Source organism: Balaenoptera musculus, chromosome 1, assembly GCF_009873245.2.
Source record: "Balaenoptera musculus isolate JJ_BM4_2016_0621 chromosome 1, mBalMus1.pri.v3, whole genome shotgun sequence".
NCBI classification, from domain to species: Eukaryota; Metazoa; Chordata; class Mammalia; order Artiodactyla; family Balaenopteridae; genus Balaenoptera; species Balaenoptera musculus.
This window is the reverse complement of record NC_045785.1, coordinates 25,523,306-25,544,112: the sequence shown is the minus strand read 5'-3', so window position 1 is coordinate 25,544,112 and position 20,807 is coordinate 25,523,306. Positions and strand designations below refer to the sequence as shown.

The 20,807-nt window shown below is 49.5% G+C and overlaps 1 protein-coding gene across 1 annotated transcript; it reads right to left on the bottom strand.

Moving 5' to 3' along the window:
- Positions 1-901: 901 nt before the first annotated feature.
- LCK (LCK proto-oncogene, Src family tyrosine kinase) lies at positions 902-20,807 on the bottom strand. The gene is made up of 13 exons (XM_036860141.1): positions 20,682-20,807; positions 9,158-9,267; positions 8,778-8,859; positions 8,495-8,585; positions 8,149-8,247; positions 7,895-7,998; positions 7,549-7,698; positions 7,132-7,284; positions 6,808-6,987; positions 4,478-4,554; positions 4,233-4,386; positions 4,020-4,151; positions 902-1,558 (listed from the first exon to the last, which is right to left on the bottom strand). Exons 2-13 carry the CDS (start codon positions 9,260-9,262, stop codon positions 1,356-1,358), a joined length of 1,530 nt encoding a protein of 509 aa, XP_036716036.1. The 5' UTR covers positions 9,263-9,267; positions 20,682-20,807; the 3' UTR covers positions 902-1,355.

Below are 20,807 nucleotides of genomic sequence, written 5' to 3'. Positions count from 1 at the left end.
CTCAGTCTACTTTCAAGACAGCAGTAAGAGCCATCCTTTTAAAATGTAAGTCAGATCATGTCATGGCTCCTGCAAAGGCCACAAGGCCCCAGGCCCCATAGGATCTATCCCCCTCCCTCAGGCTACCTTTACCTCTCAGAGCTTGCCAGGCAAGCTTCTGCCTCAGGCTGTTCCCTCTGCCTGACTGCTCATCCTGCATACCACGTGGCTCACTCCCTCACCTTCAAATCTTTGCTCAAAATTCACCTTCTCAATGAGACCTTCCCAGACCACTCTCTTTAAAACTACAAACCTCCCCCAAACATGACATTCCTAATTCCTCTTACCTTGCTCTTTTTTCCCTTTAGCACTATCACCTTGTGGCATACCATACCATTTACTTCTTTGTGATGCTTACTGTCTATCTTCCTTTACAGAGTGTAAGCTCCAGAGATTTTATCTACTGCATATCCTATGAGCCCAGAATCATGCCTAGCACACAGTAGATGTTCAATAAATATTTGTTAAGTGAGTGAATAAACTCAATGTTTAAAAACACCTTGAGGGTGAATCAGAACATATCTAAGGTCAAATATAGTCCTTGAATCAGTAGCTCTCAAAAATGCTGTTGCATTTATATAATGGGAGGGGGGAGTGTCTTGGGACACATCTACTCTCTAGGAGGTTCTGGGTAGGGGTTGCCCATAATCCTTTGGGGTGGACGTTTGAAGGGGTTCAAAGAACCCATACAGCAAAGTATAGGGACCTCCTCTTGGCCCCCAACATCAGCAGGGCTGGAAAAAGTTCAGACACCCCTTCATCCCATCTTTCACCCCAATTCAGGGTGCCCCAGTTTCCATCTTCTGAACGCTCATTCCCCACTCCCAAGGAAAAGGAGATTGGAGTGGGGAGCAGAAAGATGTGCAATCTTCACCAACAGACATTTATTGAGCTCCTTATGGGTGCCAGGCACCAAAGAGGAGCGCACAGAGGTATTAGATAAGGTCCCAGCCCTCAAGGAGCTTCTTGATGACCAGGGGAAAGGAAAGGGGGGTGGGGAGAAGCTGGTGTCAATCACAGGCCTCTCTCCTCTCTTTGGTGGTCTCAGAAGTGGGCGGGCCCAGAAGGGGACAACTTGGACAAGTGTCCAAGACATATATGCACAGGCCACACATGTACAAGACACATGTGCAGAGCCCACCCAACTACAGAACCCGTGTACAGGACATGAGAAGTGTATGTGTCGCACGTGGGCGGGATTCACATGCAGAGTCCATATGTGCATAGGCCACGTGGGTGTAACACAGGAACTGCATCTCCCCGAGCCAGGTTGGCTAGGTAGGGGGAGGGCTCCAAGCCCCAGCCAGCTAGGCTCCTCAGGGCTGCGGCTGGTACTGGCCCTCTGTGGCTGTGAAGAAGTCCTCCAGCACACTGCGCAGGTAGTCAAAGGTGGGCCGGTCTTCCGGGAGCTCCTTCCAGCACAGCATCATAAGGTGGTACAACTCATCTGGACAGTTGTCAGGTTGTACCATGCGGTAGCCTTGCTCCAGGTTCTGAATCACCTCAGGATTGGTCATCCCTAGAGGTTGATGGGAGAACTGACATCAAGGCTCCAGGCTTTGGAAGCCCACAGGCAGGGGTGATGGTCAAGATATTTGACAACTGGTATGGTGTGAACACCAATCCAAAGGGATCTTGGTCTTCATCAATGGTAAGGTATTCATCTCGCGGTACCTGCTAAATGTCAGTCGTGCCACTTGTTCTGTCTGCTATGGCTTAAACACTCAATAACGCACACGTGTGGCTGTGAGACTTTGGGTGAGCCATGACACCTCTCTGAGCCTCAGTTTCCTCATCTGGAAAATGGGATAACAGTAGCTCCTACCTCATAGAGGTGTTATCAGGATTGAAAGAGAAAGTGTATATATAGCATTGAGGATGCTGCCTGGAAGAGGAGATGCAGCATAAAGAGTACCTGTAATGATGATTATTTGGTAGGGAAGGATGGAGTGGTCAGGGCCCAGGGCAGGATGGGGGCCCACAGCCAGGACAATGGGGAGGCTTCTCCAGCTTTGAGAACAGGCACACGAGATGCTGCATCAGGAATCCAGATGGACCCTGGACCCCAGCAAGGCAGACCCTGCATGGGGCAGAGAAGATTCACTAGGCCCCTCCATGACCCAGATGAAATCATCTTTGGGCCACTTCCCTCCCTTGGTGCTGATCCTGGCCCCCATAGTAGGCTCTTTGCATGTAGACCCCAAGAGGAGCTGCTCTGGAGAACTGCATGGGCACAGCAGAAATATAGCTTCCTGTTTCTAAATTACCTGTATGGCCTCTGGTTTCTCCTTCATTCTCTTGAGAAGAGACTGTGACAGGCAGTCCCCAGAGCCTAACCCCTAGAGGGTCCTAGCAAAACAGAAGTTTTACTCCTACAAAGCTTCAGACTGGACCCTAGTCAATAGAGACCTCTCTTCCCCAGGCCTTTCCCCTGGGGGGCCTCTAGCTATGTGTCACTCAGATTTCAAAATCAGGACACTGAAGGACATAGGCCAGGGAACAAGGGTACAAACCTATTGGCTACACCCAGCCTAAATACAGCCCACAGCCCACAGACCTACTTTGGCTTCGCCCCTTATAGTGTTTTTTTTGTTTTTGTGTGTGTGTGTGTGTGTGTGTATTATTATTATTATTATTATTATTATTTTTGGCATGCGGGATCTTAGTTCCCCAACCAGGGATCGAACCCATGCCCCCTGCATTGGGAGCATGGAATCTTAACTGCTGGACCACCAGGGATGTCCCCCCTTTTGGCATTTTTAAACAATCTGAATCATCACCAATATTTGGAAATGGGAAAATTTTCCTAAAACTCCAAGTTTTGGCTTCTCTTGAAAAAACAAAGATCTGTTTTTTGGGCCCCCATGTCTTAATAGCAACCATCTGCTAGAGCAGATGCAAGTTCACCCAGGTCCCCATTACTCCCCATAGTTTCCCTGACCCTGAAGCCATGTGTCAGTTGCCATTTATCATCATGCTTTCACTGCCTTTATTCTTCTAATAGAAAAATTCTCTAAGGGAGCAGTGTGAGCTCTTGGCAGGACAACGAGTGTGTTTCTAGCCCCGGTGCTGCCGCTGGACTCTGTGATGGGGCAAGTCCAGGGCAGGGAAGGCCTGCATACCCTCACCTGATTCTAAGGTGTCTTTACCTTCCCAGGAGCAAAGTTCTGTGCACACTGATGGGGATGTGGGAAGCTTCTGCAAGTCCGACCACTGTGCTCCATGACCTCCTTACCCTGTCTTTGTATTCTATTTCCTTTCCCCAGAGTTTCCTAGCAAGTTCCTTCCAAAAAAAAATTTTATTCCTGTCTTGGCTGAATTCAAGAGTAAAGGACTGTCCAGGAGATAGAGGGAGGAATGGGAGAGGGTGGGAATTAGCTGTTTACACATCTCTCTCACTCTACATGGAAGGCTTCAGAGGGACGGGAAGTCAGTGTTTAGTGAACACCTACTATGAGTCAAGCTCTTTCACAAATAATCTTGTTTCTCATATCATGAAACTGAGGCTCAGAGAGGTAAAGTCACCTGCCCAAGTCACTTGCCCATAGTGATTAATAATAAAACCTAACACCCTTGAGTGCTTCGTATGGGTCAGGTACTGTTCTAACCTCACGTTTTACAACTGGAGAAAAAAGGAATGATCTGATCAAAGCCAAACAGAAAGCATCAGTGGCAGACCTGGTAATAAGAAGCAGGTCGCTTGCCTCCCAGGCCAGATCCTCTTCTACATATTAGGCTGCCTGTGTTAGAACTAAAGAAAAGAGCTGGGATTGTTGAGGGAAGAGAGATCCAGAGACAGAGATGGAAGCCAGGCCTGGGAGATGTGCACCTAATTGGGGATGTAAGAGTGCCACCCCTGAGATGATGGAGGAGAAGCAGCTAGAGAGTTTCAGATTCTTAGCCTGGGAAGAAGTAAGTGGAAAGACATGAATTTGCTGCCCTTCCCCATCACCCTTTCAGCTCCTGCCCTTGACCCTGACCTGGGTAAGGGATGCGGCCATGAGTGACAATCTCCGTCAGCAGGATCCCGAAAGACCACACGTCCGACTTGATGGTGAATGTCCCATAGTTAATGGCTTCTGGTGCTGTCCACTTAATGGGAAACTTGGCCCCTGGAGGGAGGAAGTGAGGTCACCTGGGTCTGCTTGGCCAGACCCTGCAGGCCCCAGACTTCCCTCATATCCCATACCTACCCTCCCTGGCTGTGTACTCATTGTCCTCAATGAGGCGTGCTAGGCCAAAGTCTGCGATCTTGCAGCTCAGGGTGTCAGACACCAGGATGTTGGCGGCCCTCAAGTCACGGTGGATGTAATTCCGCTCTTCAATGAATGCCATGCCCTCTGCAATCTGCAGGCCAGGTACAGGTCAGCAGTCCTGGGCCAGACATCCTTATCCCACTGCCCTGTGCCCATGCCCAGCCCCTCCCCAGTCTCCTTACTTGGGCTGCCATGTCCAAGAGTTTGTTGATGGTCAGCTTGATGCCTGCGGAGGTCTTGAGAAAATCCACCAGGCTCCCTGTGGGCAGAAGCCAGAGTTGCTGACCCAAGTTGCCCCAGGGGAAAGCCCCCAGACCCTTCTCCCCTAACTGGGAGTCTAGAAGCAGTGTCTGATGTGTGGAAAGGAAGAGTAAAAGCTGAAACAGGAGGAGTGTGTGTTCAGAGTGAGGATGCCCGGGATGTGTGATGCCCTTTTCCCGGGGACTAGGGGGCTACTTGCAGGGGTCTGCAAGCTTCTTGTCACCAGTGGGGTGGAGCCCAAACTCTTCAGCCAGTCATCCAAAGCCCTGCATGGTCCACATCTGTAGTTTCTTCTCTTCCCTCCACTCCTGCCTCTTTTACTCCACCCATCCTAGACAATTGAGAGATTTTCCACATAGACCCCTGGGTTCTCACCCCAAGGTCTCTTTGTCCCATGTCTCATGCTAAAAATTCTTTTTGTTCATGGCCCAGCTAGACAATTCCTCTAGAAAGCCTCTCTAGATCCTACCAAGCATAATAAATTACATCATCATTTACCTTCCCCATGGTATACTGGAACTTTCCTATGGCACAAACTCTGGTTTTCCTAGTATGCATAACTGATAGCAGCAATCAATCAATGTTCCCAGCCCACAGTAAGCAGCAATAAATGTATGCTGAATGTAGTAAATGGAATATGGAAAGAGGTGTCCTGGAGGACTGAGAGACCACCTTTCTGGTAGCAGAGGGTAACTAGGAGAAGACCAGGGATGGGAGTGGCTAGAACAGAGCTAGTGACCACTCGTCCTTCTCAAGAGATTAAAACCCTATGTGAAGATGACAACAACTTGAGTGTCTCCACTGTGAGTGCTGAATTAGTCACTGAAGGCAAAGACCTCACCCAGAGGCAGCAAATATGTGGACATAAACTGCTATTCCTTCATTGTATCCATGGCAGATGTTGCTAATCAATCCCAGTGCTCACTTCCAAGGAACCTCAGAATCCTTCTCAACACAGAACTCCAAGCAACTACCAATTGAAGGTGGTCCACTATTTGCCATTTCCAGAATCCATTAGCCAATTAACAGCTTTTTTCCCTTCCTGAAAGAGGGACAGATCTTATACTCCCCAAGAATCAGAGCCAGATAACAACAAACTTACTAAGCTGTTACTATATGGCAGGCCCTGTTCTAACTGCTCTATATGCATTAACTTTCATCCTCACAAAAACCCTATAAGGGGACTTCCCTGTGGTTAAGAATCCGTCTGCCAATGCAGGGGACACAGGTTCGAGCCCTGGTCTGGGAAGATCCCACATGGTGCAGAGCAACTAAGCCCATGTGTCACAACTACTGAGCCTGCACTCTAGAGCCTGTGAGCCACAACTACTGAAGCCCGTGTGCCACAGCTACTGAAGCCCACGCGCCTAGAGCCCGTGCTCCGCAACAAGAGAAGCCACTGCAATGAGAAGCCCACGCGCCACAACGAAGAGTAGCCCCTGCTCGCCGCAAGTAGAGAAAGCCTGCAAGCAGCAACAATGACCCAACACAGCCAAAAATAAATTAAAAAAAAAAAAAGACCCTGTAAGAAAGTTGCTATTGCATTATTATCACCATTTTACAGATGAGGAAACCATGGCAGAGGGAAGTGAAGTGACCAAGCCCAAGGCCACACAGTCCTGAAGCCAGGATTCTAACCCAGGCAGTCAGACTCTAGAGCCCTTAATGACTACTCTTATTTCTGGATAAGCCTGTTTAGATTTCTGCTGTTATTCTTGGGGGAACTGAGCATCAGAGGTGGCACAGCGACTTGGCCCAAAGCTGGGCCTAGAAATTCCTATTTACCTTCCTGGGGCTCTCAATCTGTCCGACAGTGGACCGAGGGAGGGGGAGGGGCTCACCCAGAACTGAAAAGGAGGGCTTTGGAGCACTCCCAAGGCTCAGGGGCAGAAGGGAGAGAGACGGGGCCAGGGACCTACTCATCTCCTGAGATCAAGCATCCTTAGATCAAGGTGGGGTTTGAAGAAGGCAAATAGGACTGACTGCAGGTTAGAGAAGAAGGGGGGGGTGGGGGGGCGGTGAATGCTCTTCCGGAGCCTGCCACCTCAAGCTGGGCTCCCAGACAGGGCTCGAACAACACACCCTCTTCTCCACACGCGCTATAGTCGCCCCTGGAAGTGAGTCTTTGGGGGCTCAGGAAAATTCCTCTAAATAACCTCAGTGCTGAGCCAGGCCTATCTCCTCCGCCCTCCAGCAGGGGCAGAGGAGACGGCAGTGCCCCCCAGCGGCCGCGCACGGCGGCGGCGCCCACCATTCTCCATGTATTCCGTGATGATATAGATGGGCTCCTGGGTGACCACCGCGTAGAGCCGGACCAGCCGCTGGTGTTGCAGCTGCTTCATGAGGTTGGCCTCGGCCAGGAAGGCATCGGGGGACATGCTGCCCTGCTTCAGGCTCTTCACTGCCACCTTCGTGTGCCCGTTGTAGTACCCTGGGGCAGGGAGGGGTTGGGGGAGTCACTTGGAGCCCATGCCCCCAGAGCCAGGCAGCTGCCCCGAAACAGGGCACTGTCGTGGGACTCTCACGACCTTCGTAGACGCCTCTCCTCCCCGCAGTCCTGGAGGGCCTCACTCACCCATCCACACCTCTCCGAACTGGCCAGCCCCCAGCCGCTCCACCAGCTTCAGCGTCTCCCTGGGAACCTCCCACTCATCCTCCCACCACGGCTTCTGGGGCTTCTGGGTCTGGCAGGGGCGGCTCAACCTCGTGCACAGCCCGTCCGAAGAATCTGTGAGGACAAGGGAGGAGGGTAAGGCTGTCAATAAGGCGGGACTGGGGGTGGGGGCCCACCCAGTCCCCACCTGGGGAAATGGACGGGCAGGGGAGGTGTGTGGAGCTGTCACCTGATCCCTGGGGCTCCAAGGTACCGCACCTCACCCGCTGCGGGGCAATGAAGGAGCATACTGAGAGATGGGTGGAGGGTACCCCGAGAGGAACTGGGGGAGGCAGGCTGATAGGGCACAGGGTCTAACCCTAACCCTGCCGTGCTCACTCATGTAATGGCGGACCAGCTCATGCAAGCCAGGAAAAGTGATGCGGGGGGAGATGTAGAAGCCGCCTTTGTCCAGGTTACGGATCTTGTAATGTTTCACCACTTCTCCCTGGGTCTGGTCGAAGTCCCGGATGGACAGTGAAAACGATCCTGAAAAAAAGAAAGGATGAAGGAACGCAAAAGAGGGGGGCGGTGGCCTCCAGCGAATCGCACCTCCGCCGACGCGCCACCCCCCCCCGCCCCCCCCATTCCACACCAACCCCGCGGGCTCCTCGCGCCCGGACCTCTGCTCGCTGCCCCAGCCCGAGGCCCCGCCCACAGCCCCCCGGCCAGCCCAGCCGCTCACCCGTGGTGCTTTCACTCTCTCGGATCAGGAAGGAGCCGTGCGTGTTCCCGGGCGCCAGGAGCTGCCTCTCCGCGTCCTTGCGGCTCAGGGTCTTGAAGAACCAGCTGCGCAAGGCAGAAGCGAGGGCTTCTTTCGTCTGTTGGTCCGTTCTTCCTCCATCACCCTCCAGCATTCACACACCCCTAGCATCTCTCCTTTGCTCCGAGGTCCCTGGATCTACGCCCAGCAATCCCCCACGACGAGTCCCCACTCACGGTTCGGGCTCCAGGCTGTTCGCTCTGGCCACAAAGTTGAAGGGGATGTAACCTTCCTGGCCCGTGGTCACGGACTGCGCCTTCCACCACTCGCCGTTCCTGCGCGACAGCGGCGGTTAGCACGGTCTGCTCAGCCTTGGACTTGGCTGGAAACCCTCCCTCAGAGCCCCCAGTTAGGCCATGCCACCCCACCCTCCAGCTCAACACTCCAGAGCCTCCCATTTTGTCTTAAGGGCACCCACTGCAAGCCAGATCAGGGGCCACAGGGGGGCTGCGGTACCGGAGATCCCTGCTCCCTCACACTCTACGGCAGGGCAAGGATGGATGGGGTGAAGGGGACACTCACTGCTCCAGGATACGTAGCTGTTCACCCTTCTCGAAGCCCAGGTCTCCATCGTGGGAAGGCTCATAGCTGTGCAGGGCGATAACCAGGTTGTCTGTAAAGACAGGGGGAGTCAGGGAGAACCTGCTTGGAATAGGCTGGGAGCACGAGTTCAGGAGTTACATGGTAGCCCACAAGACTGAGGGGGAAGGAGGAAGGACAGGTGGTGAGTAGGTGAGGAGGAGATGGAGGCTGACAGCCAAGGGTCCACAGGACTTATCTTCCAGGCCCTGCTGGTTGAAGTCACCTTGCAGCGGAGAAGCTGGGGGGTTGGAGCCCTCGTAGGTGACCAGTGGATCCCGCACTTCAGAGCCATTCCAGATGGACAGCTGTGGGGTGGGGAATGAGTGGAGTCAGAGAGCTGGAGGCTGGGTCAGACCCTGGCTTGCCTCCCCACTGCCCTGCTCTCCTTCACTTCGGCTTGGCTGGGTCTTATCACTGAATTTACCAACCACTTGCTGCGTGACCTTATGAGAACCCCTTTCCCTCTCCGGGGTTCTTTTCCTTTCCGTTGTAGGGGAGAGGGCTCGCTGTTATTTCAAGGACCTATAGTGGTGGTCCGTTTCTCTCTTCCGGGTTGTACACCCCACCCGACTCCCTCACCAAGCCCCCTGTCTTGCCTCTTACCATGGCCTTGCCATCCAGTGGGACTATGGGGTAATGGCAGTTCTCACATACATCGATGTTTTCCATCCAGTCATCTTCAGGGTTTGAGCTGCAGCTACAGCCCATGGTCCCTGGGGGAATGGAGAGGGGGCTGAAAGGGCTCCCCCAAGATCTACCCCTGTAACATCAGACATGCTAAGGCCTAGCCCTGGGAACTTCCAGAAGGACCCAAGATTGTCAGCCCCCCAGCCCCCATTCACCAGCCACAGAAAAGCTGAAGTGGGGTCCTAGCTCCCAGTAAAGTCACACATGCCCTCCTGCTGAGGCCTAGGCCCCGCCCTCCCACCTGGGCTGGGCAAACCGCCACAGGCACCTTTGTTAGTCTAGTTGCCCACTTCCTGCCTCTCCCCCCTCCCGCTCTCTCTGCCCATCCCCCAAGTTGGGGGACTACCTACTAGAGATCGCATACACTTCCCCAAGCCCTAGGGAAGACCTAAGTTTTGATCCTCCCCTACCAGAGGGGTGTGTGCGCCCCACCTCCTAATTACAATTCCCCTTTCCAGACGAGGAAGCTGAATAAGAGACCCTTTCTCCCGAATGTCAGCCATCAGGCCTCTGTTGCCCCAAAGCCTCCACACACAAAGTCTCCTTCAGAGGCTTCTTTCTGCTTCTCCCCAGCAGAAAACACTTCAGCGGCCCTCTTGGCCATAACTTTTACTTGTTTGCTTGCTTTAGCAGTGGAAACTTTTTGTCAGATGAAATCAAGCAGAACCTCATAGATAAAGCAGGTAAAAGTGGGGCTGTTCTGCCTGAAGCAGAGTGTGGTGCGACCTCACTCTGAAGCTCCTGGGAGTCCCTGCAGCACCTCCTCCCCCAGGACTGCTCCTCAGGACCGCTTGGAAACAGTAGTCCTCAGGTAAAGTTTAATTTAATTTACCGTGCATTCAAGAACCTTTAATATCAGAATCAAATCCACCTCCTCAGTCTATTCTGCTACACACACACACGCACACACACACACACACATTCACACAGCCTGTGTTCTGAGCTAGTCTTCCCCAAAACTTCACGCTCTTTTCTTACAACGTGCCTTTGTTTATGTGGTTCGCCTGCCTTGGAATGCTTTTGCCCATCTGTTGAACTCTAACTCAACCTTCCAGCCTCAACTCAGATATCACCTTCTCTGTGAAGCCTTCCCAATGCCCAATGCTCTTTGCTCCTACAGCATTCCACTTAGACCACAATCATCAACTTAGGCACTGAGTGCCATGATTACGCTAATTTATGTGTCAGTCCCCCTGCCTCTCCTACCCCCTTGATGAGATGGGGGATTTATCAAGAGCAGAAGCTGTGTTTTATTTGTCTGAATGTCCCAGCACCCAGAACTATTCTTGTTAATAAATGTTGACTGGTATGTGGAGGGTTGATGCACAGATTCTCCCATCTACAGAGGTCTTAGAAACCACCAAGTCTAACCTCTGATTTTAGATGAGCAAACAGAGGACCAGAAAGGCCTGCTTAAACTCACACAACTGTTTGGGGCAGAATAAAGCTAGAGTTGCTAATACATGCTGGGACCAAGTAGAAGTGGGGACCAGTGGTGCTTTTTTGGTTAGCAAGACTTAAGGTCCGGGGCTTCCCTGGTGGCTCAGTGGTTAAGAATCCACCTGCCAATGCAGGGGACACTGGTTCAATCCCTGGTCTGGGAAGATCCCACATGCCGTGGAGCAACTAAGCCCGTGCGCCACAACTACTGAGCCCACGTGCCGCAACTACTGAAGCCTGTGCGCCTAGAGCCTGTGCTCCACAACGAGAGAAGCCACCGCCATGAGAAGCCCGCGCACCACAACGAAGAGTAGCCCCCGCTCGCCGCAACTAAAGAAAGCCCGCACGCAGCAACAAGGACCCAACGCAGCCAAAAATAAATAAATTAATTAAAAAAAAAAAAAGACTTAAGGACCTATGTCAATTATATCTTAATTAAAGAAAGAAAAAAAAGATTCAAGGATGAGCCCCGGAGTTATGTTCAAATTCTGGTTCTGATACTTATTGTGTCTCTTTGCTGAAATCATTCTTACCCAGCCTCACTTTGCCTTTTCTGTCAACTGGGGATCGTCATCCCTTTCTCATAAGCTTAGATGAATGTTGGCTTGATTTAGAGCTGAGAAAGACTTATACCAGTGTCCATTCTGCCCTACCAACCCCTGCTTTGGAGGGTGGGAGAATGGGACTGGTAAATAATCCTCTTGGCTTTAAGCTCACGTTTCTTTTTTTTTTTAATTTAAGTTTTATTTTATATTGGAGTATAGTTGATAAGCTTATGTTTTTTTGTTGTTGTTGTTTTTTTAATTTTTTTTTAACTTTTATTTATTTATTTATTTTTATTTTTGGCTGTGTTGGGTCTTCATTTCTGTGCAAGGGCTTTCTCCAGTCGTGGCAAGTGGGGGCCACTCTTCATCGCGGTGCGTGGGCCTCTCACTATCGTGGCCTTTCTTGTTGCGGAGCACTGGCTCCAGACGCGCAGGCTCAGTAGTTGTGGCTCACGGGCCCAGTCGCTCCGCGGCATGTAGGATCTTCCCAGACCAGGGCTCGAACCCGTGTCCCCTGCATTAGCAGGCAGATTCTCAACCACTGCGCCACCAGGGAAGCCCTAAGCTTATGTTTTTTAAACTGAGATACTTATAACCTTTCATGGGTGCCGGAAGTCACGGGTGTGTACCTCCCAAAGCATGAGTGTTAAACACATAGTTAAACCTTATTCACGTAGTTAAACAGACATAGATCTATTACAAATAGAGGAAAATACAAAATGTACATGGAATTTTAAGCCAAATCAAGAGACTTTCAAGGAAAGGTGTACACGCATATACTCTTCCCCCTACTTTAGGAGTCCTGGGGAGACATTTGAGAAATCTTGCTCAGCTCTGTGGCTGCAAATGGCTTTTTTATTTTTTTGATTGCTAATTTTATTATGGCTAAGAACTGATCAGCAGCAAAAGCCTCCAGAAAAGAACTGATAACAACCTGGAACCAGCCTAAGATGAGCTGAGCTGTCTAGTAAGGTCCTGAGCAACCCATTGTTTGTGATATTCAAATAGGCCTTGGAAAACCACATGTTGGTTATATTACACAGAGAACACCAACATCAGATGAGGTGTCAACTTAGATCAGTAAGGTCCCTTTCAGGCTTGACATTCTCAGAGGCTTTGAAAAAGGGTAAGAGAAAGATGAGAAAAGTTTGGGGTTGAGAAAATGGGATGAACTGGGGTGCAGCAGTGAGGGGAGGCTGGTAGACAGGGCAGAAGGAACCTTCTGAAGGCTGAAGCTCGTAGGGCTGGAAACTGTACCTGTCCAGGCTGGGGTCACGTGGGGAGGGAAAAGGGGCCACAAGGCCTTGGGCCAGGGACCAGGAGAGCATGTAGGCAGAACCTATATCCTGGATAAATCTCGGCCTGCCAGAAAGGACTGGGACCAGATATAAAAGAATAAATATTACCATTTGCAGCAACATGGATGGACCTAAGATTATCATACTGAGTGAAGTAAGCCAGACACAGAAGGACAAATATTATATGATATCACTTATATGTAGAATCTAAAAAATAATACAAATGAACTTATTTACAAAACAGAAACAGACTCACAAACATAGAAAACAAACTTATGACTACCAAAGGGGAAAGCGAGGGGGGATAAATTAAGAGTATGTGATTAACAGATACACACCACTGTATATAAAATAGATAAACAATAAGGATTTACTGTATAGCACAGAAACAACAAGGATTTACTGTATAGCACAGGGAACTATGTTCAGTGTCTTATAATAACCTATAATTGAAAAGAATCAGAAAGAAAAATGTATATATGCATAACTGAATCACTTTGCTATACACCTGAAACTAACAAAATATTGTAAATCAACTATACGTCAATTAAAAAACTAAATAAATAAAAGGACTGGGGCCAGGAGTGAGAAAAAGTTAAGCTGTGTTAAATTAAGCCAAAAGGTACTCAGTAACTCTGCTGGGTATCTGACCCCTAGTGTTTCCTTTGTGGCTTATTTAGTGCTCCTGGAGCCCTCCAGCTGCAGGTAGCAGGCCCTGCCCTATACAAAAGTGTGAGTTTTGGAGTATAGGGCCTGGCAGCAATCAGAAGACCCCAAGACCTGGCAATGCCAGAGGTTATTTTGGTGAGTGGCTCTCAGCCACTGGGAGCTACATGCTCCTATGAGGCCCGAGGATAATGTTGAAGGTTATTTCAATATTTCAAAAATCTGAAGGGAAATGGTACTATGATTTGTTTCTCAGTATGACAAATTTCATTATCGTTTCTTCAATGCATACTTAAGTCTCTGATGAAAATTTGAACTAGAAAACAAGAAAATTAGTACCTAAATGAGGTCGTTCAGTCAGCAAAACCCTCAAAATCATGAGATCCGTGGGGGAAGAGGGGAAAAGTACAACAGGGGAAGGGCAAAGGAGTCCTTGGAGGGAAGAGTTGAGAAGCACTCATGTAAGTCACCAGCCTCATTTTAAAGATGGAGAAGGTGGCGGATCAGAGAAGGTAAGTGATTTTCCCAATAGCACGTGAAGGCTCTTGGCAGAGGCGGGACTCCAATCAGGCCCCACCTCCTTTTTCAAGGTACTCTGCTCTATTCTTCCCTCCCTGGAGACTAAAGTGGGCAGGGAATCCTGAGAGGTCATGCAGACAATGGAGCAGGGAGGGAGGTCTGACAGAGTGGGGTCCACTCTCCATCAAGATGTGATCATTGTGCTGTTAACACAGGCCTTTCTCTCTAAGGCAATTCTCCCTCTATCTGGAATGCATGTTTCTGAGTGTACATTTACCTGCTTGGTGAATACAAGTCTGCACATATTGAGGCATGTGAATCATTGAGCATCATGCTTATGTGTACATACCCGTGGGTATGTAGGAGCCCCTGTGTGCAGACGGATGTGCAACAAAATGGGGGCATGTATAGTTTGTGCGTGTCCCTATGTAATTGTGAGGTCATATATGCATGTATTTATTTGTACAAAATGTGGGTCCCATCCTAGTCTGATTCAACCAGGTTAATAAATGAGGTTGGCAAAAAGAAAATCAAAATTAAAGCTTATGGGCTTCCCTGGTGGTCCAGTGGTAAAGAATCCACCTTCCAATGCAGGGGATGTGGGTTGGATCCCTGGTCTGGGAACTAAGATCCCACATTCCGCAGGGCAACTAAGCCCGTGGGAGCAACTACTATGCTCGTGCACCTCAACTAGAGAGCCCACGTGCTGCAAACTACAGAGCCCACGCGCCCTGGAGCCTGCGTGCCACAAATGGAGAGAGAAAACCCGCACACCACAACTAGAGAGAAGCTCACGCACCACAACTGGAGAAGCCTGCGCGCCGCAACAAAAGATCCCACGTGCTGCAAGTAAGACCCAACGCAGCCAAAAAGATAAAGAAAATAAATAAATTTTAAAAAATTAAAGCTTAATATAAATTTCTCATAGAAAGAAAGGAAGGAAGGAAGGAAGGAAGAAGGAAGGAAAGAAAGAAAGAGAGAGAGAGAGAAAGAGGATGAAAGAAAGAAAAGAAAGAGAGAGAGAAAGAAAGAAAAAGAAAGAGAAAGAGGATGAAAGAAAGAAAGAGAGAAAGGTGGGAGGGAGGGAAGGAAGGAAGGAAGAAAGAAAAAGAAAGAGGAAACAGATCCAGAGAATCCCCAGGACTCTCAGAACCAGTAACAAAGGCAGATTCTGTGGTGAATGAAACGGGACATTCTCTTCTCCCAACTCAGGAATTCAAGGTCAATAGGTGGAATTTTGTAGATTCTAGACCTCCTCTGACTAGCGTCTGAAATGTTCTCGGTCAAACTCAAGATCTGTCCATGGTTCACAGAGCACTTTGTGCCAGTTATAAAGGGCCACCCCTCCCTGGGGTTTCAAACTTGGAGAGTGGAGTGAGAGCTAGATTTCAGGTACCATTCCTCTTGTCTCTTTGCACAGAGCCCAACACACAGAGTGGCCCTTCTCACTCTGTGTAGAATTGATCAAAAATCCCAGGCTGCGTGAAGCTCCTGGACTAGAGTTTCTGATCCCAGGGTTGTTTAGGAATCATATCACAATGAGCTCTGATTCTTGCCAATTTGTTCACTTTTATCAACTCCATAGACGTCTCGCCTGGCTGGGCCTAGAATGTGTTTTGTCCCCTTAAAAAAAAATGTAACACTTTTCCTCCCCTAAACTGTAAACCAATTCATTTATTTTTTTATTTTATTTTTTTTTTATAATGAGTCTCAGACTAGACTTTAAAACCTTTGAGTGTGTTTTTTTGGTTTTTTTTTTTTTTTTTTGGCTGTGTTGGGTCTTTGTTTCTGTGCGAGGGCTTTCTCTAGTTGCTGCAAGCGGGGGCCACTCTTCATCGCGGTGTGCGGGCCTCTCACTATCATGACCTCGTTTGTTGCGGAGCACAGGCTCCAGACGCGCAGGCTCAGTAGTTGTGGCTCACGGGCCTAGTTGCTCCGCGGCATGTGGGATCTTCCCAGACCAGGGCTCGAACCCGTGTCCCCTGCATTAGCAAGCAGATTCTCAACCACTGCACCACCAGGGAAGCCCCCGATTCATTTATTGAACATTCTGTCCAAAATGTGTGCCAGCTTCTTGCCTGGGTTTCTTGGGCTAACGCTTTATGTCAAGGGCAGGCAGGCTTTTCTACTGCAGACCACTGTTGTACTCTGGGCCACCCTGTGGCAAAATCTGTCAGGAATAATTTTAAACATTTTCTTGGCCTTTTTCTTTGGCCAAGATTTGGTTATTGGCAAAGTTGCATATGTTCAATGAATAGCCTTGGCTGTGGATGCCTGCACAGAACCCTCACCATGGTACTTGAGAATCAGTGTTGACAGGCATGGTAAATAATTTCTAGTGGGTAAAACAAGGATGTCTCCTGAATTCCCTCCTTTTTCGTGTGTTCCTCTTTGATATAATACCACTTTGGAATAAACTCTGTAAATTCACAGAGTTCACAAAAACAGAGAACAAAAAGATAAGCCTTCTCTTATATGCAAACAAGATGGATTTATTCTCACAAACTGGGAGTGGTTTAAACATAGAACTGATTCTGCTAGTTAGTTATTGCCATAAACAAGGGCTATAGAGCAATTATTCTAAAGCTGGTATTTTTGATAGAGGCCCTCCAACTAGTAACTTGTATGTACCTAGTAATTTCTTTTATTGAGCCCCCTTCCTCATGTACCTCTGTCTGTATTTTGCATCATGGGGGTTTTATCAGGAGGAAGCCTTACTTACAGTTTGGCGATCCACACCACTTTATTAAAGTTTCTGGAAGTCTGCAGGTCAGGGAGGCTCAGCTCATCATATCCATAACATAGTGAACCAAGTTCATTCCCAAGGCCTCCCAGTCACTCACTGACAGAGGGCCTTTGGGCAGGTTACTACACCTCTCTGAACCTCCCTCAGTTCCTTTATCTTCAAAATGGGAATAAAAAAGGGACATGCGTCTAGGGCTGTTGTGAACATAATATGTGATATGTAGATGATCTCATATAATAAAGTACTTAACATGGTGCTTGGTACATAGTAAGAACTAAGTAAATGAAAATAGTTATTTGAGGCCTGCATGGGTATTTCATTACCCCAGCCTTAAATACATTCATTTTCCTTTCTGATTTTTGGCATTTCCACGAACCACTTTTTCACCTTTAATATATTTACCTCAAATGGAAACTTCACTACCATAAATGGAAAACTAGAACACAACATTGTAAATCAACTATACTTCAATTAAAAAAAAAAAAAGGAAAACCAGTATCACCAGCCATAAATAGAAATCTGTATATATTAAAATAAACACATACTATAACACCTAAATTCACATTTGTAAATGTTCATTCATTACCCCCCTAAAATCACTCACCCACATCAGTGATGCACAGGCCATATCTAGGGAAATGCCACACTGTGAGACAGAACTCTGGGCTTAGGCCTCTGTTGGTAAGTTAGAGGAGACATGACTTTCTTCCTACTTGGCCAGTCTATCGACAAAAATTTAATGGGTATGTCTTATATGCCAGGCTGTGATCTAGAGCTGGGGACACAGAGGTGAGCAGTCAGAGAGGCTCCCGTCCACTTGGCCCTGCCTGCTGTGTTAGAGGTGGGTGCCCCTCTGGCGGGTCACTCCATTTTCACAGGAGGCAGTAAGGCCTGTCTTCAGCTCACTGATCGGTAACGTCTGTGACCCTGACAAACTGACAACACAAAACAGCAGTATTTGCCAGGAAGTAGCATCTCAAAATCACCACCATCACCCATTAACCGAGTTAACGACATTTAGCCAAAACCGCTGAAAAGATGAGGTAGATCTCCATGTGTTGACATGGAAAGACGTCCCAGATATAACACGGCAAGCAAGTTACAGAACAGAATGTAGAGTTTAAGTCTATTTGCATTTAAATATGGATATATAGGGGATTCTTTTAAGCCAGGCTCTGTGCTAAGCCTTCATTTGCATGACTTCATGTAATTCTCATAATAATCCTATGAAGTAAGTGCTATTATTACCCCCATTTTACAGATGCAAAAATTGAGGCCCAAATGGGGTAAAGGTATTTGTCTGAGGCCTCATAACAAACAAATAAGTGGTGGAGAGGCGAGCTGAACCTCCGTCTACCTGCCTCCAGAGATTAGACTCTTAACCAGTATGCTTTCCAGCGGCCACACATAGGAAAATCTGGAAGGACGTGCACCAAATTGTCCACAATGAGCATAGCCCAGGAGTGAGATTGGAGGGAGCTGTATTTCTTATATGCCTTTGTATGTCTCTGTACTGTTTAAATTTTTAAAAACAGCCATGTGCTAATTTTGTAGTTGAAAAACAAAAAACAACAAAGCCCCCACGAATGCAAAAACTCTGCTAAGAGACACAAGCATTTGAGGAGAATCAACTGTACAGCTTGCCCTTCCACTCCTCTCCTTGTCTCAAGAGGTGTAGGCATGGAATAGGGGATACAGGAAAAAAGGTTCTGCGACCACAGAAGTCTGAAAAACACTGGGTTAGACAAAATCAAACAGCCACCTTCGTTGGGGAGACTTTCAGAGCTTCAACAAGCTAATGCTGATGGTGAAGTTAATGTGGGACATTTTGTAGCTTAGGCCATGTTGATTTGGCCTCAGACCGTTTTCTTTCCAGGTGCCTCATGGGACTAGCGTTCTTTAGAACAAACATTGGAAATGCAGCTCCAGGTGCTTTCAAACCAACACCTGGATGGTATCTTTGTCCCACCTGCCCCCATCCCACCCACATACTCAGCTCCCCTCAGCATCGCTTTCACTACGTTGAGCTTGGCCTTGAAGCCATCAGCTTGTGGGTGTGTGGATGGATTTGTAAGATCCAGTGTATGATGTATCTGCGGTCCCTGCCTCTGCCTCTGAACATACATGCACACATACATTTTCCAATGATGATACGGATGGTGTTTTGGCTAGGGAGGGAGGGTTCATGTGTGTGTCTGTGTGAAGCTGTGTGTGGGACCCTCCTCTAAGACAGACCCTGTGGCCCAATCTAGAGTTCTCACACCCACTAGTACACACAGGAAACAAGCTCATTTGCAAAGCCACACCACAAGTGTGAAGGAATGGGTGGCTCACTGGCCTGCCCAAGGTGCTGAGTAGGAGTAATTCTGGTGTAGACATCCCCCCCACCCTTTGGTGCACAATTTGCAGGAGAAGGGGGTGCCTAACCTCCGTTAAGCACCTACTGCATGCCAGGTACTACCCAGGGCACATCACAGCCATTATTTTCTCTTTGATTCCCCACAGGCACTCTGTAAGGAGGGATTTATTATTGTCTCTTTACCAGTAAGTAAACTGGAGTTCGGAGAAATGAAGCCATTTGTTCAAGGAAATGGCAGAACTGGAACTGTGCCTGGGTCCGCCTGGCTCTGAAATGCATGTCCCTCACGCTACACCAAACCCACTGGCTCTCTTGTGTTTGGTCTTGCCCTGAGGCCTCTGCCCTCCTGGGACCCAAGAAACAACCCAGGGACAGCGACCTTGGCTTCATGTCCTAGGTACTCTGCAGAATGGGCCTTTATCCTTCTCAGAACTACCTTGACTCTTCCAGGAAGCCTTCCGGATCACCTAAGGGAAGCCTTCTCCCATCCTCTGAACCCTCCGCCTATTCTCTTGCTCCATCACTTGGCCCTTTTTCCCTTAGAGAAGAATCTCTGTCCCTGAGCCCCGAGGGCGAGGGACCCTGAATCATCTATCAGCACAGGCTGGGTGGGAGAGGGGACGGCTTATGCCGGTCCAGAGTCTGGATGAGGGTAGGGAGACCCAGCATGTTTTTCAGGCCCCACAAGAGGCTGCAGGCCTTGGAGCTGGGGACAAAAGAGAGGTTGGGACATGATGACTCAGTGGAAACTGTGTTTCAAGAAAAACTCCAAAGGCGGAGAGGGAGGCAGGGGAAACCTGCAGAGTGTGGCTCAGGTGGGGATTTGCCCCATAAACAGCAGGCTGAGAGCTAGAAAGTGAGGGGGTGGGCAGGGAGCTGACTCTGCTTCCCTGGGCCTCCACCTTCCTGGGGTTTGAAGCAGGAATCAGCAGGACCCACTGGCCCTACACATACAGCAGCAGTGGGAGGGGGGCTAGAGCAGGAGGGAACAAAGGGAAGAGGGGAGGACTTCCTGCGGACACAATGGCAACTTTCCAGATGGAAGTCCACGCGGTCCTTGCCCAGGGCCAACTACACCCCTGTCCGGGATAAAAATAGCCCTTCCTCTTCCCGTCTCCCATCATTCTCTCACCCCCCAACTTCCCAGAGTCCGGTCAGATACTTCCACCCGGGAGGCCCCATGCCAGACGATAAATATCCCTTCACATGCCCATCCGTTCCCAAAGGAAGACTCCTCCTTCTCTCAAAAAATGTTGGTCACTGAGGCTAAAATCACTTCTCATGTGTCCATGTGGATGCTCTGGGTGACTCCTCTCTCTCTCTCAGGAGAGTCTTGTCATTGGGGTCTGCCCCAGCAACCGGAAGGATTCTTGGGACCCCTGACTCAAGCCTGCCCATCACCTTGCTCCATAGGGCGGTTGTGTCACACCCTAGGCCATCACCCTCTCTCAGGGCCATCACCCTCTCTGCCTCTGCCTTGCTGACGGACTGCAGGGAGGGAGTGCTTTGCCCCAGTCTGGGCCTCAGGAGGCTCATCCATCATGGGATGAGGGACTGGATTTAGGGATTTCTGAAGGCCTTTTTAGTACCTGACAGTCCATGTGCCAGATCCCCCCAAAAAATGCTCCACGTGAGGTGGGGCCTGATGGCAGGCAGTGTGACAGAGGCAAGAGGTAACAACTACGCAGGAAAGAGGTGATCCAGCTGTTCTGCCTGTCTTCCACCTGACCTCCAGCCAGGTTTTTCTGTCCCCCAGCCTGAAGGGCTGCTGCATACCTGGGGAGCCTGGCCCCAGGCCCAGCTGCAGCCCTCTGCTATCAGGCCCCCCCACCGCAGCCCCTAGACCCCTGTTCCCAGTACTCCTTACCTGCCCAGCCCAGGAGCCCTCTGGCCCCATTCACATGGTCTTCCTGGCCTAGCCTGGCTGCCCAGACACAGCTTCGGCTCCCCTCTCCGTCGTAGCCACTGCGTGTCTCCCCGCGCCCACGTCCCA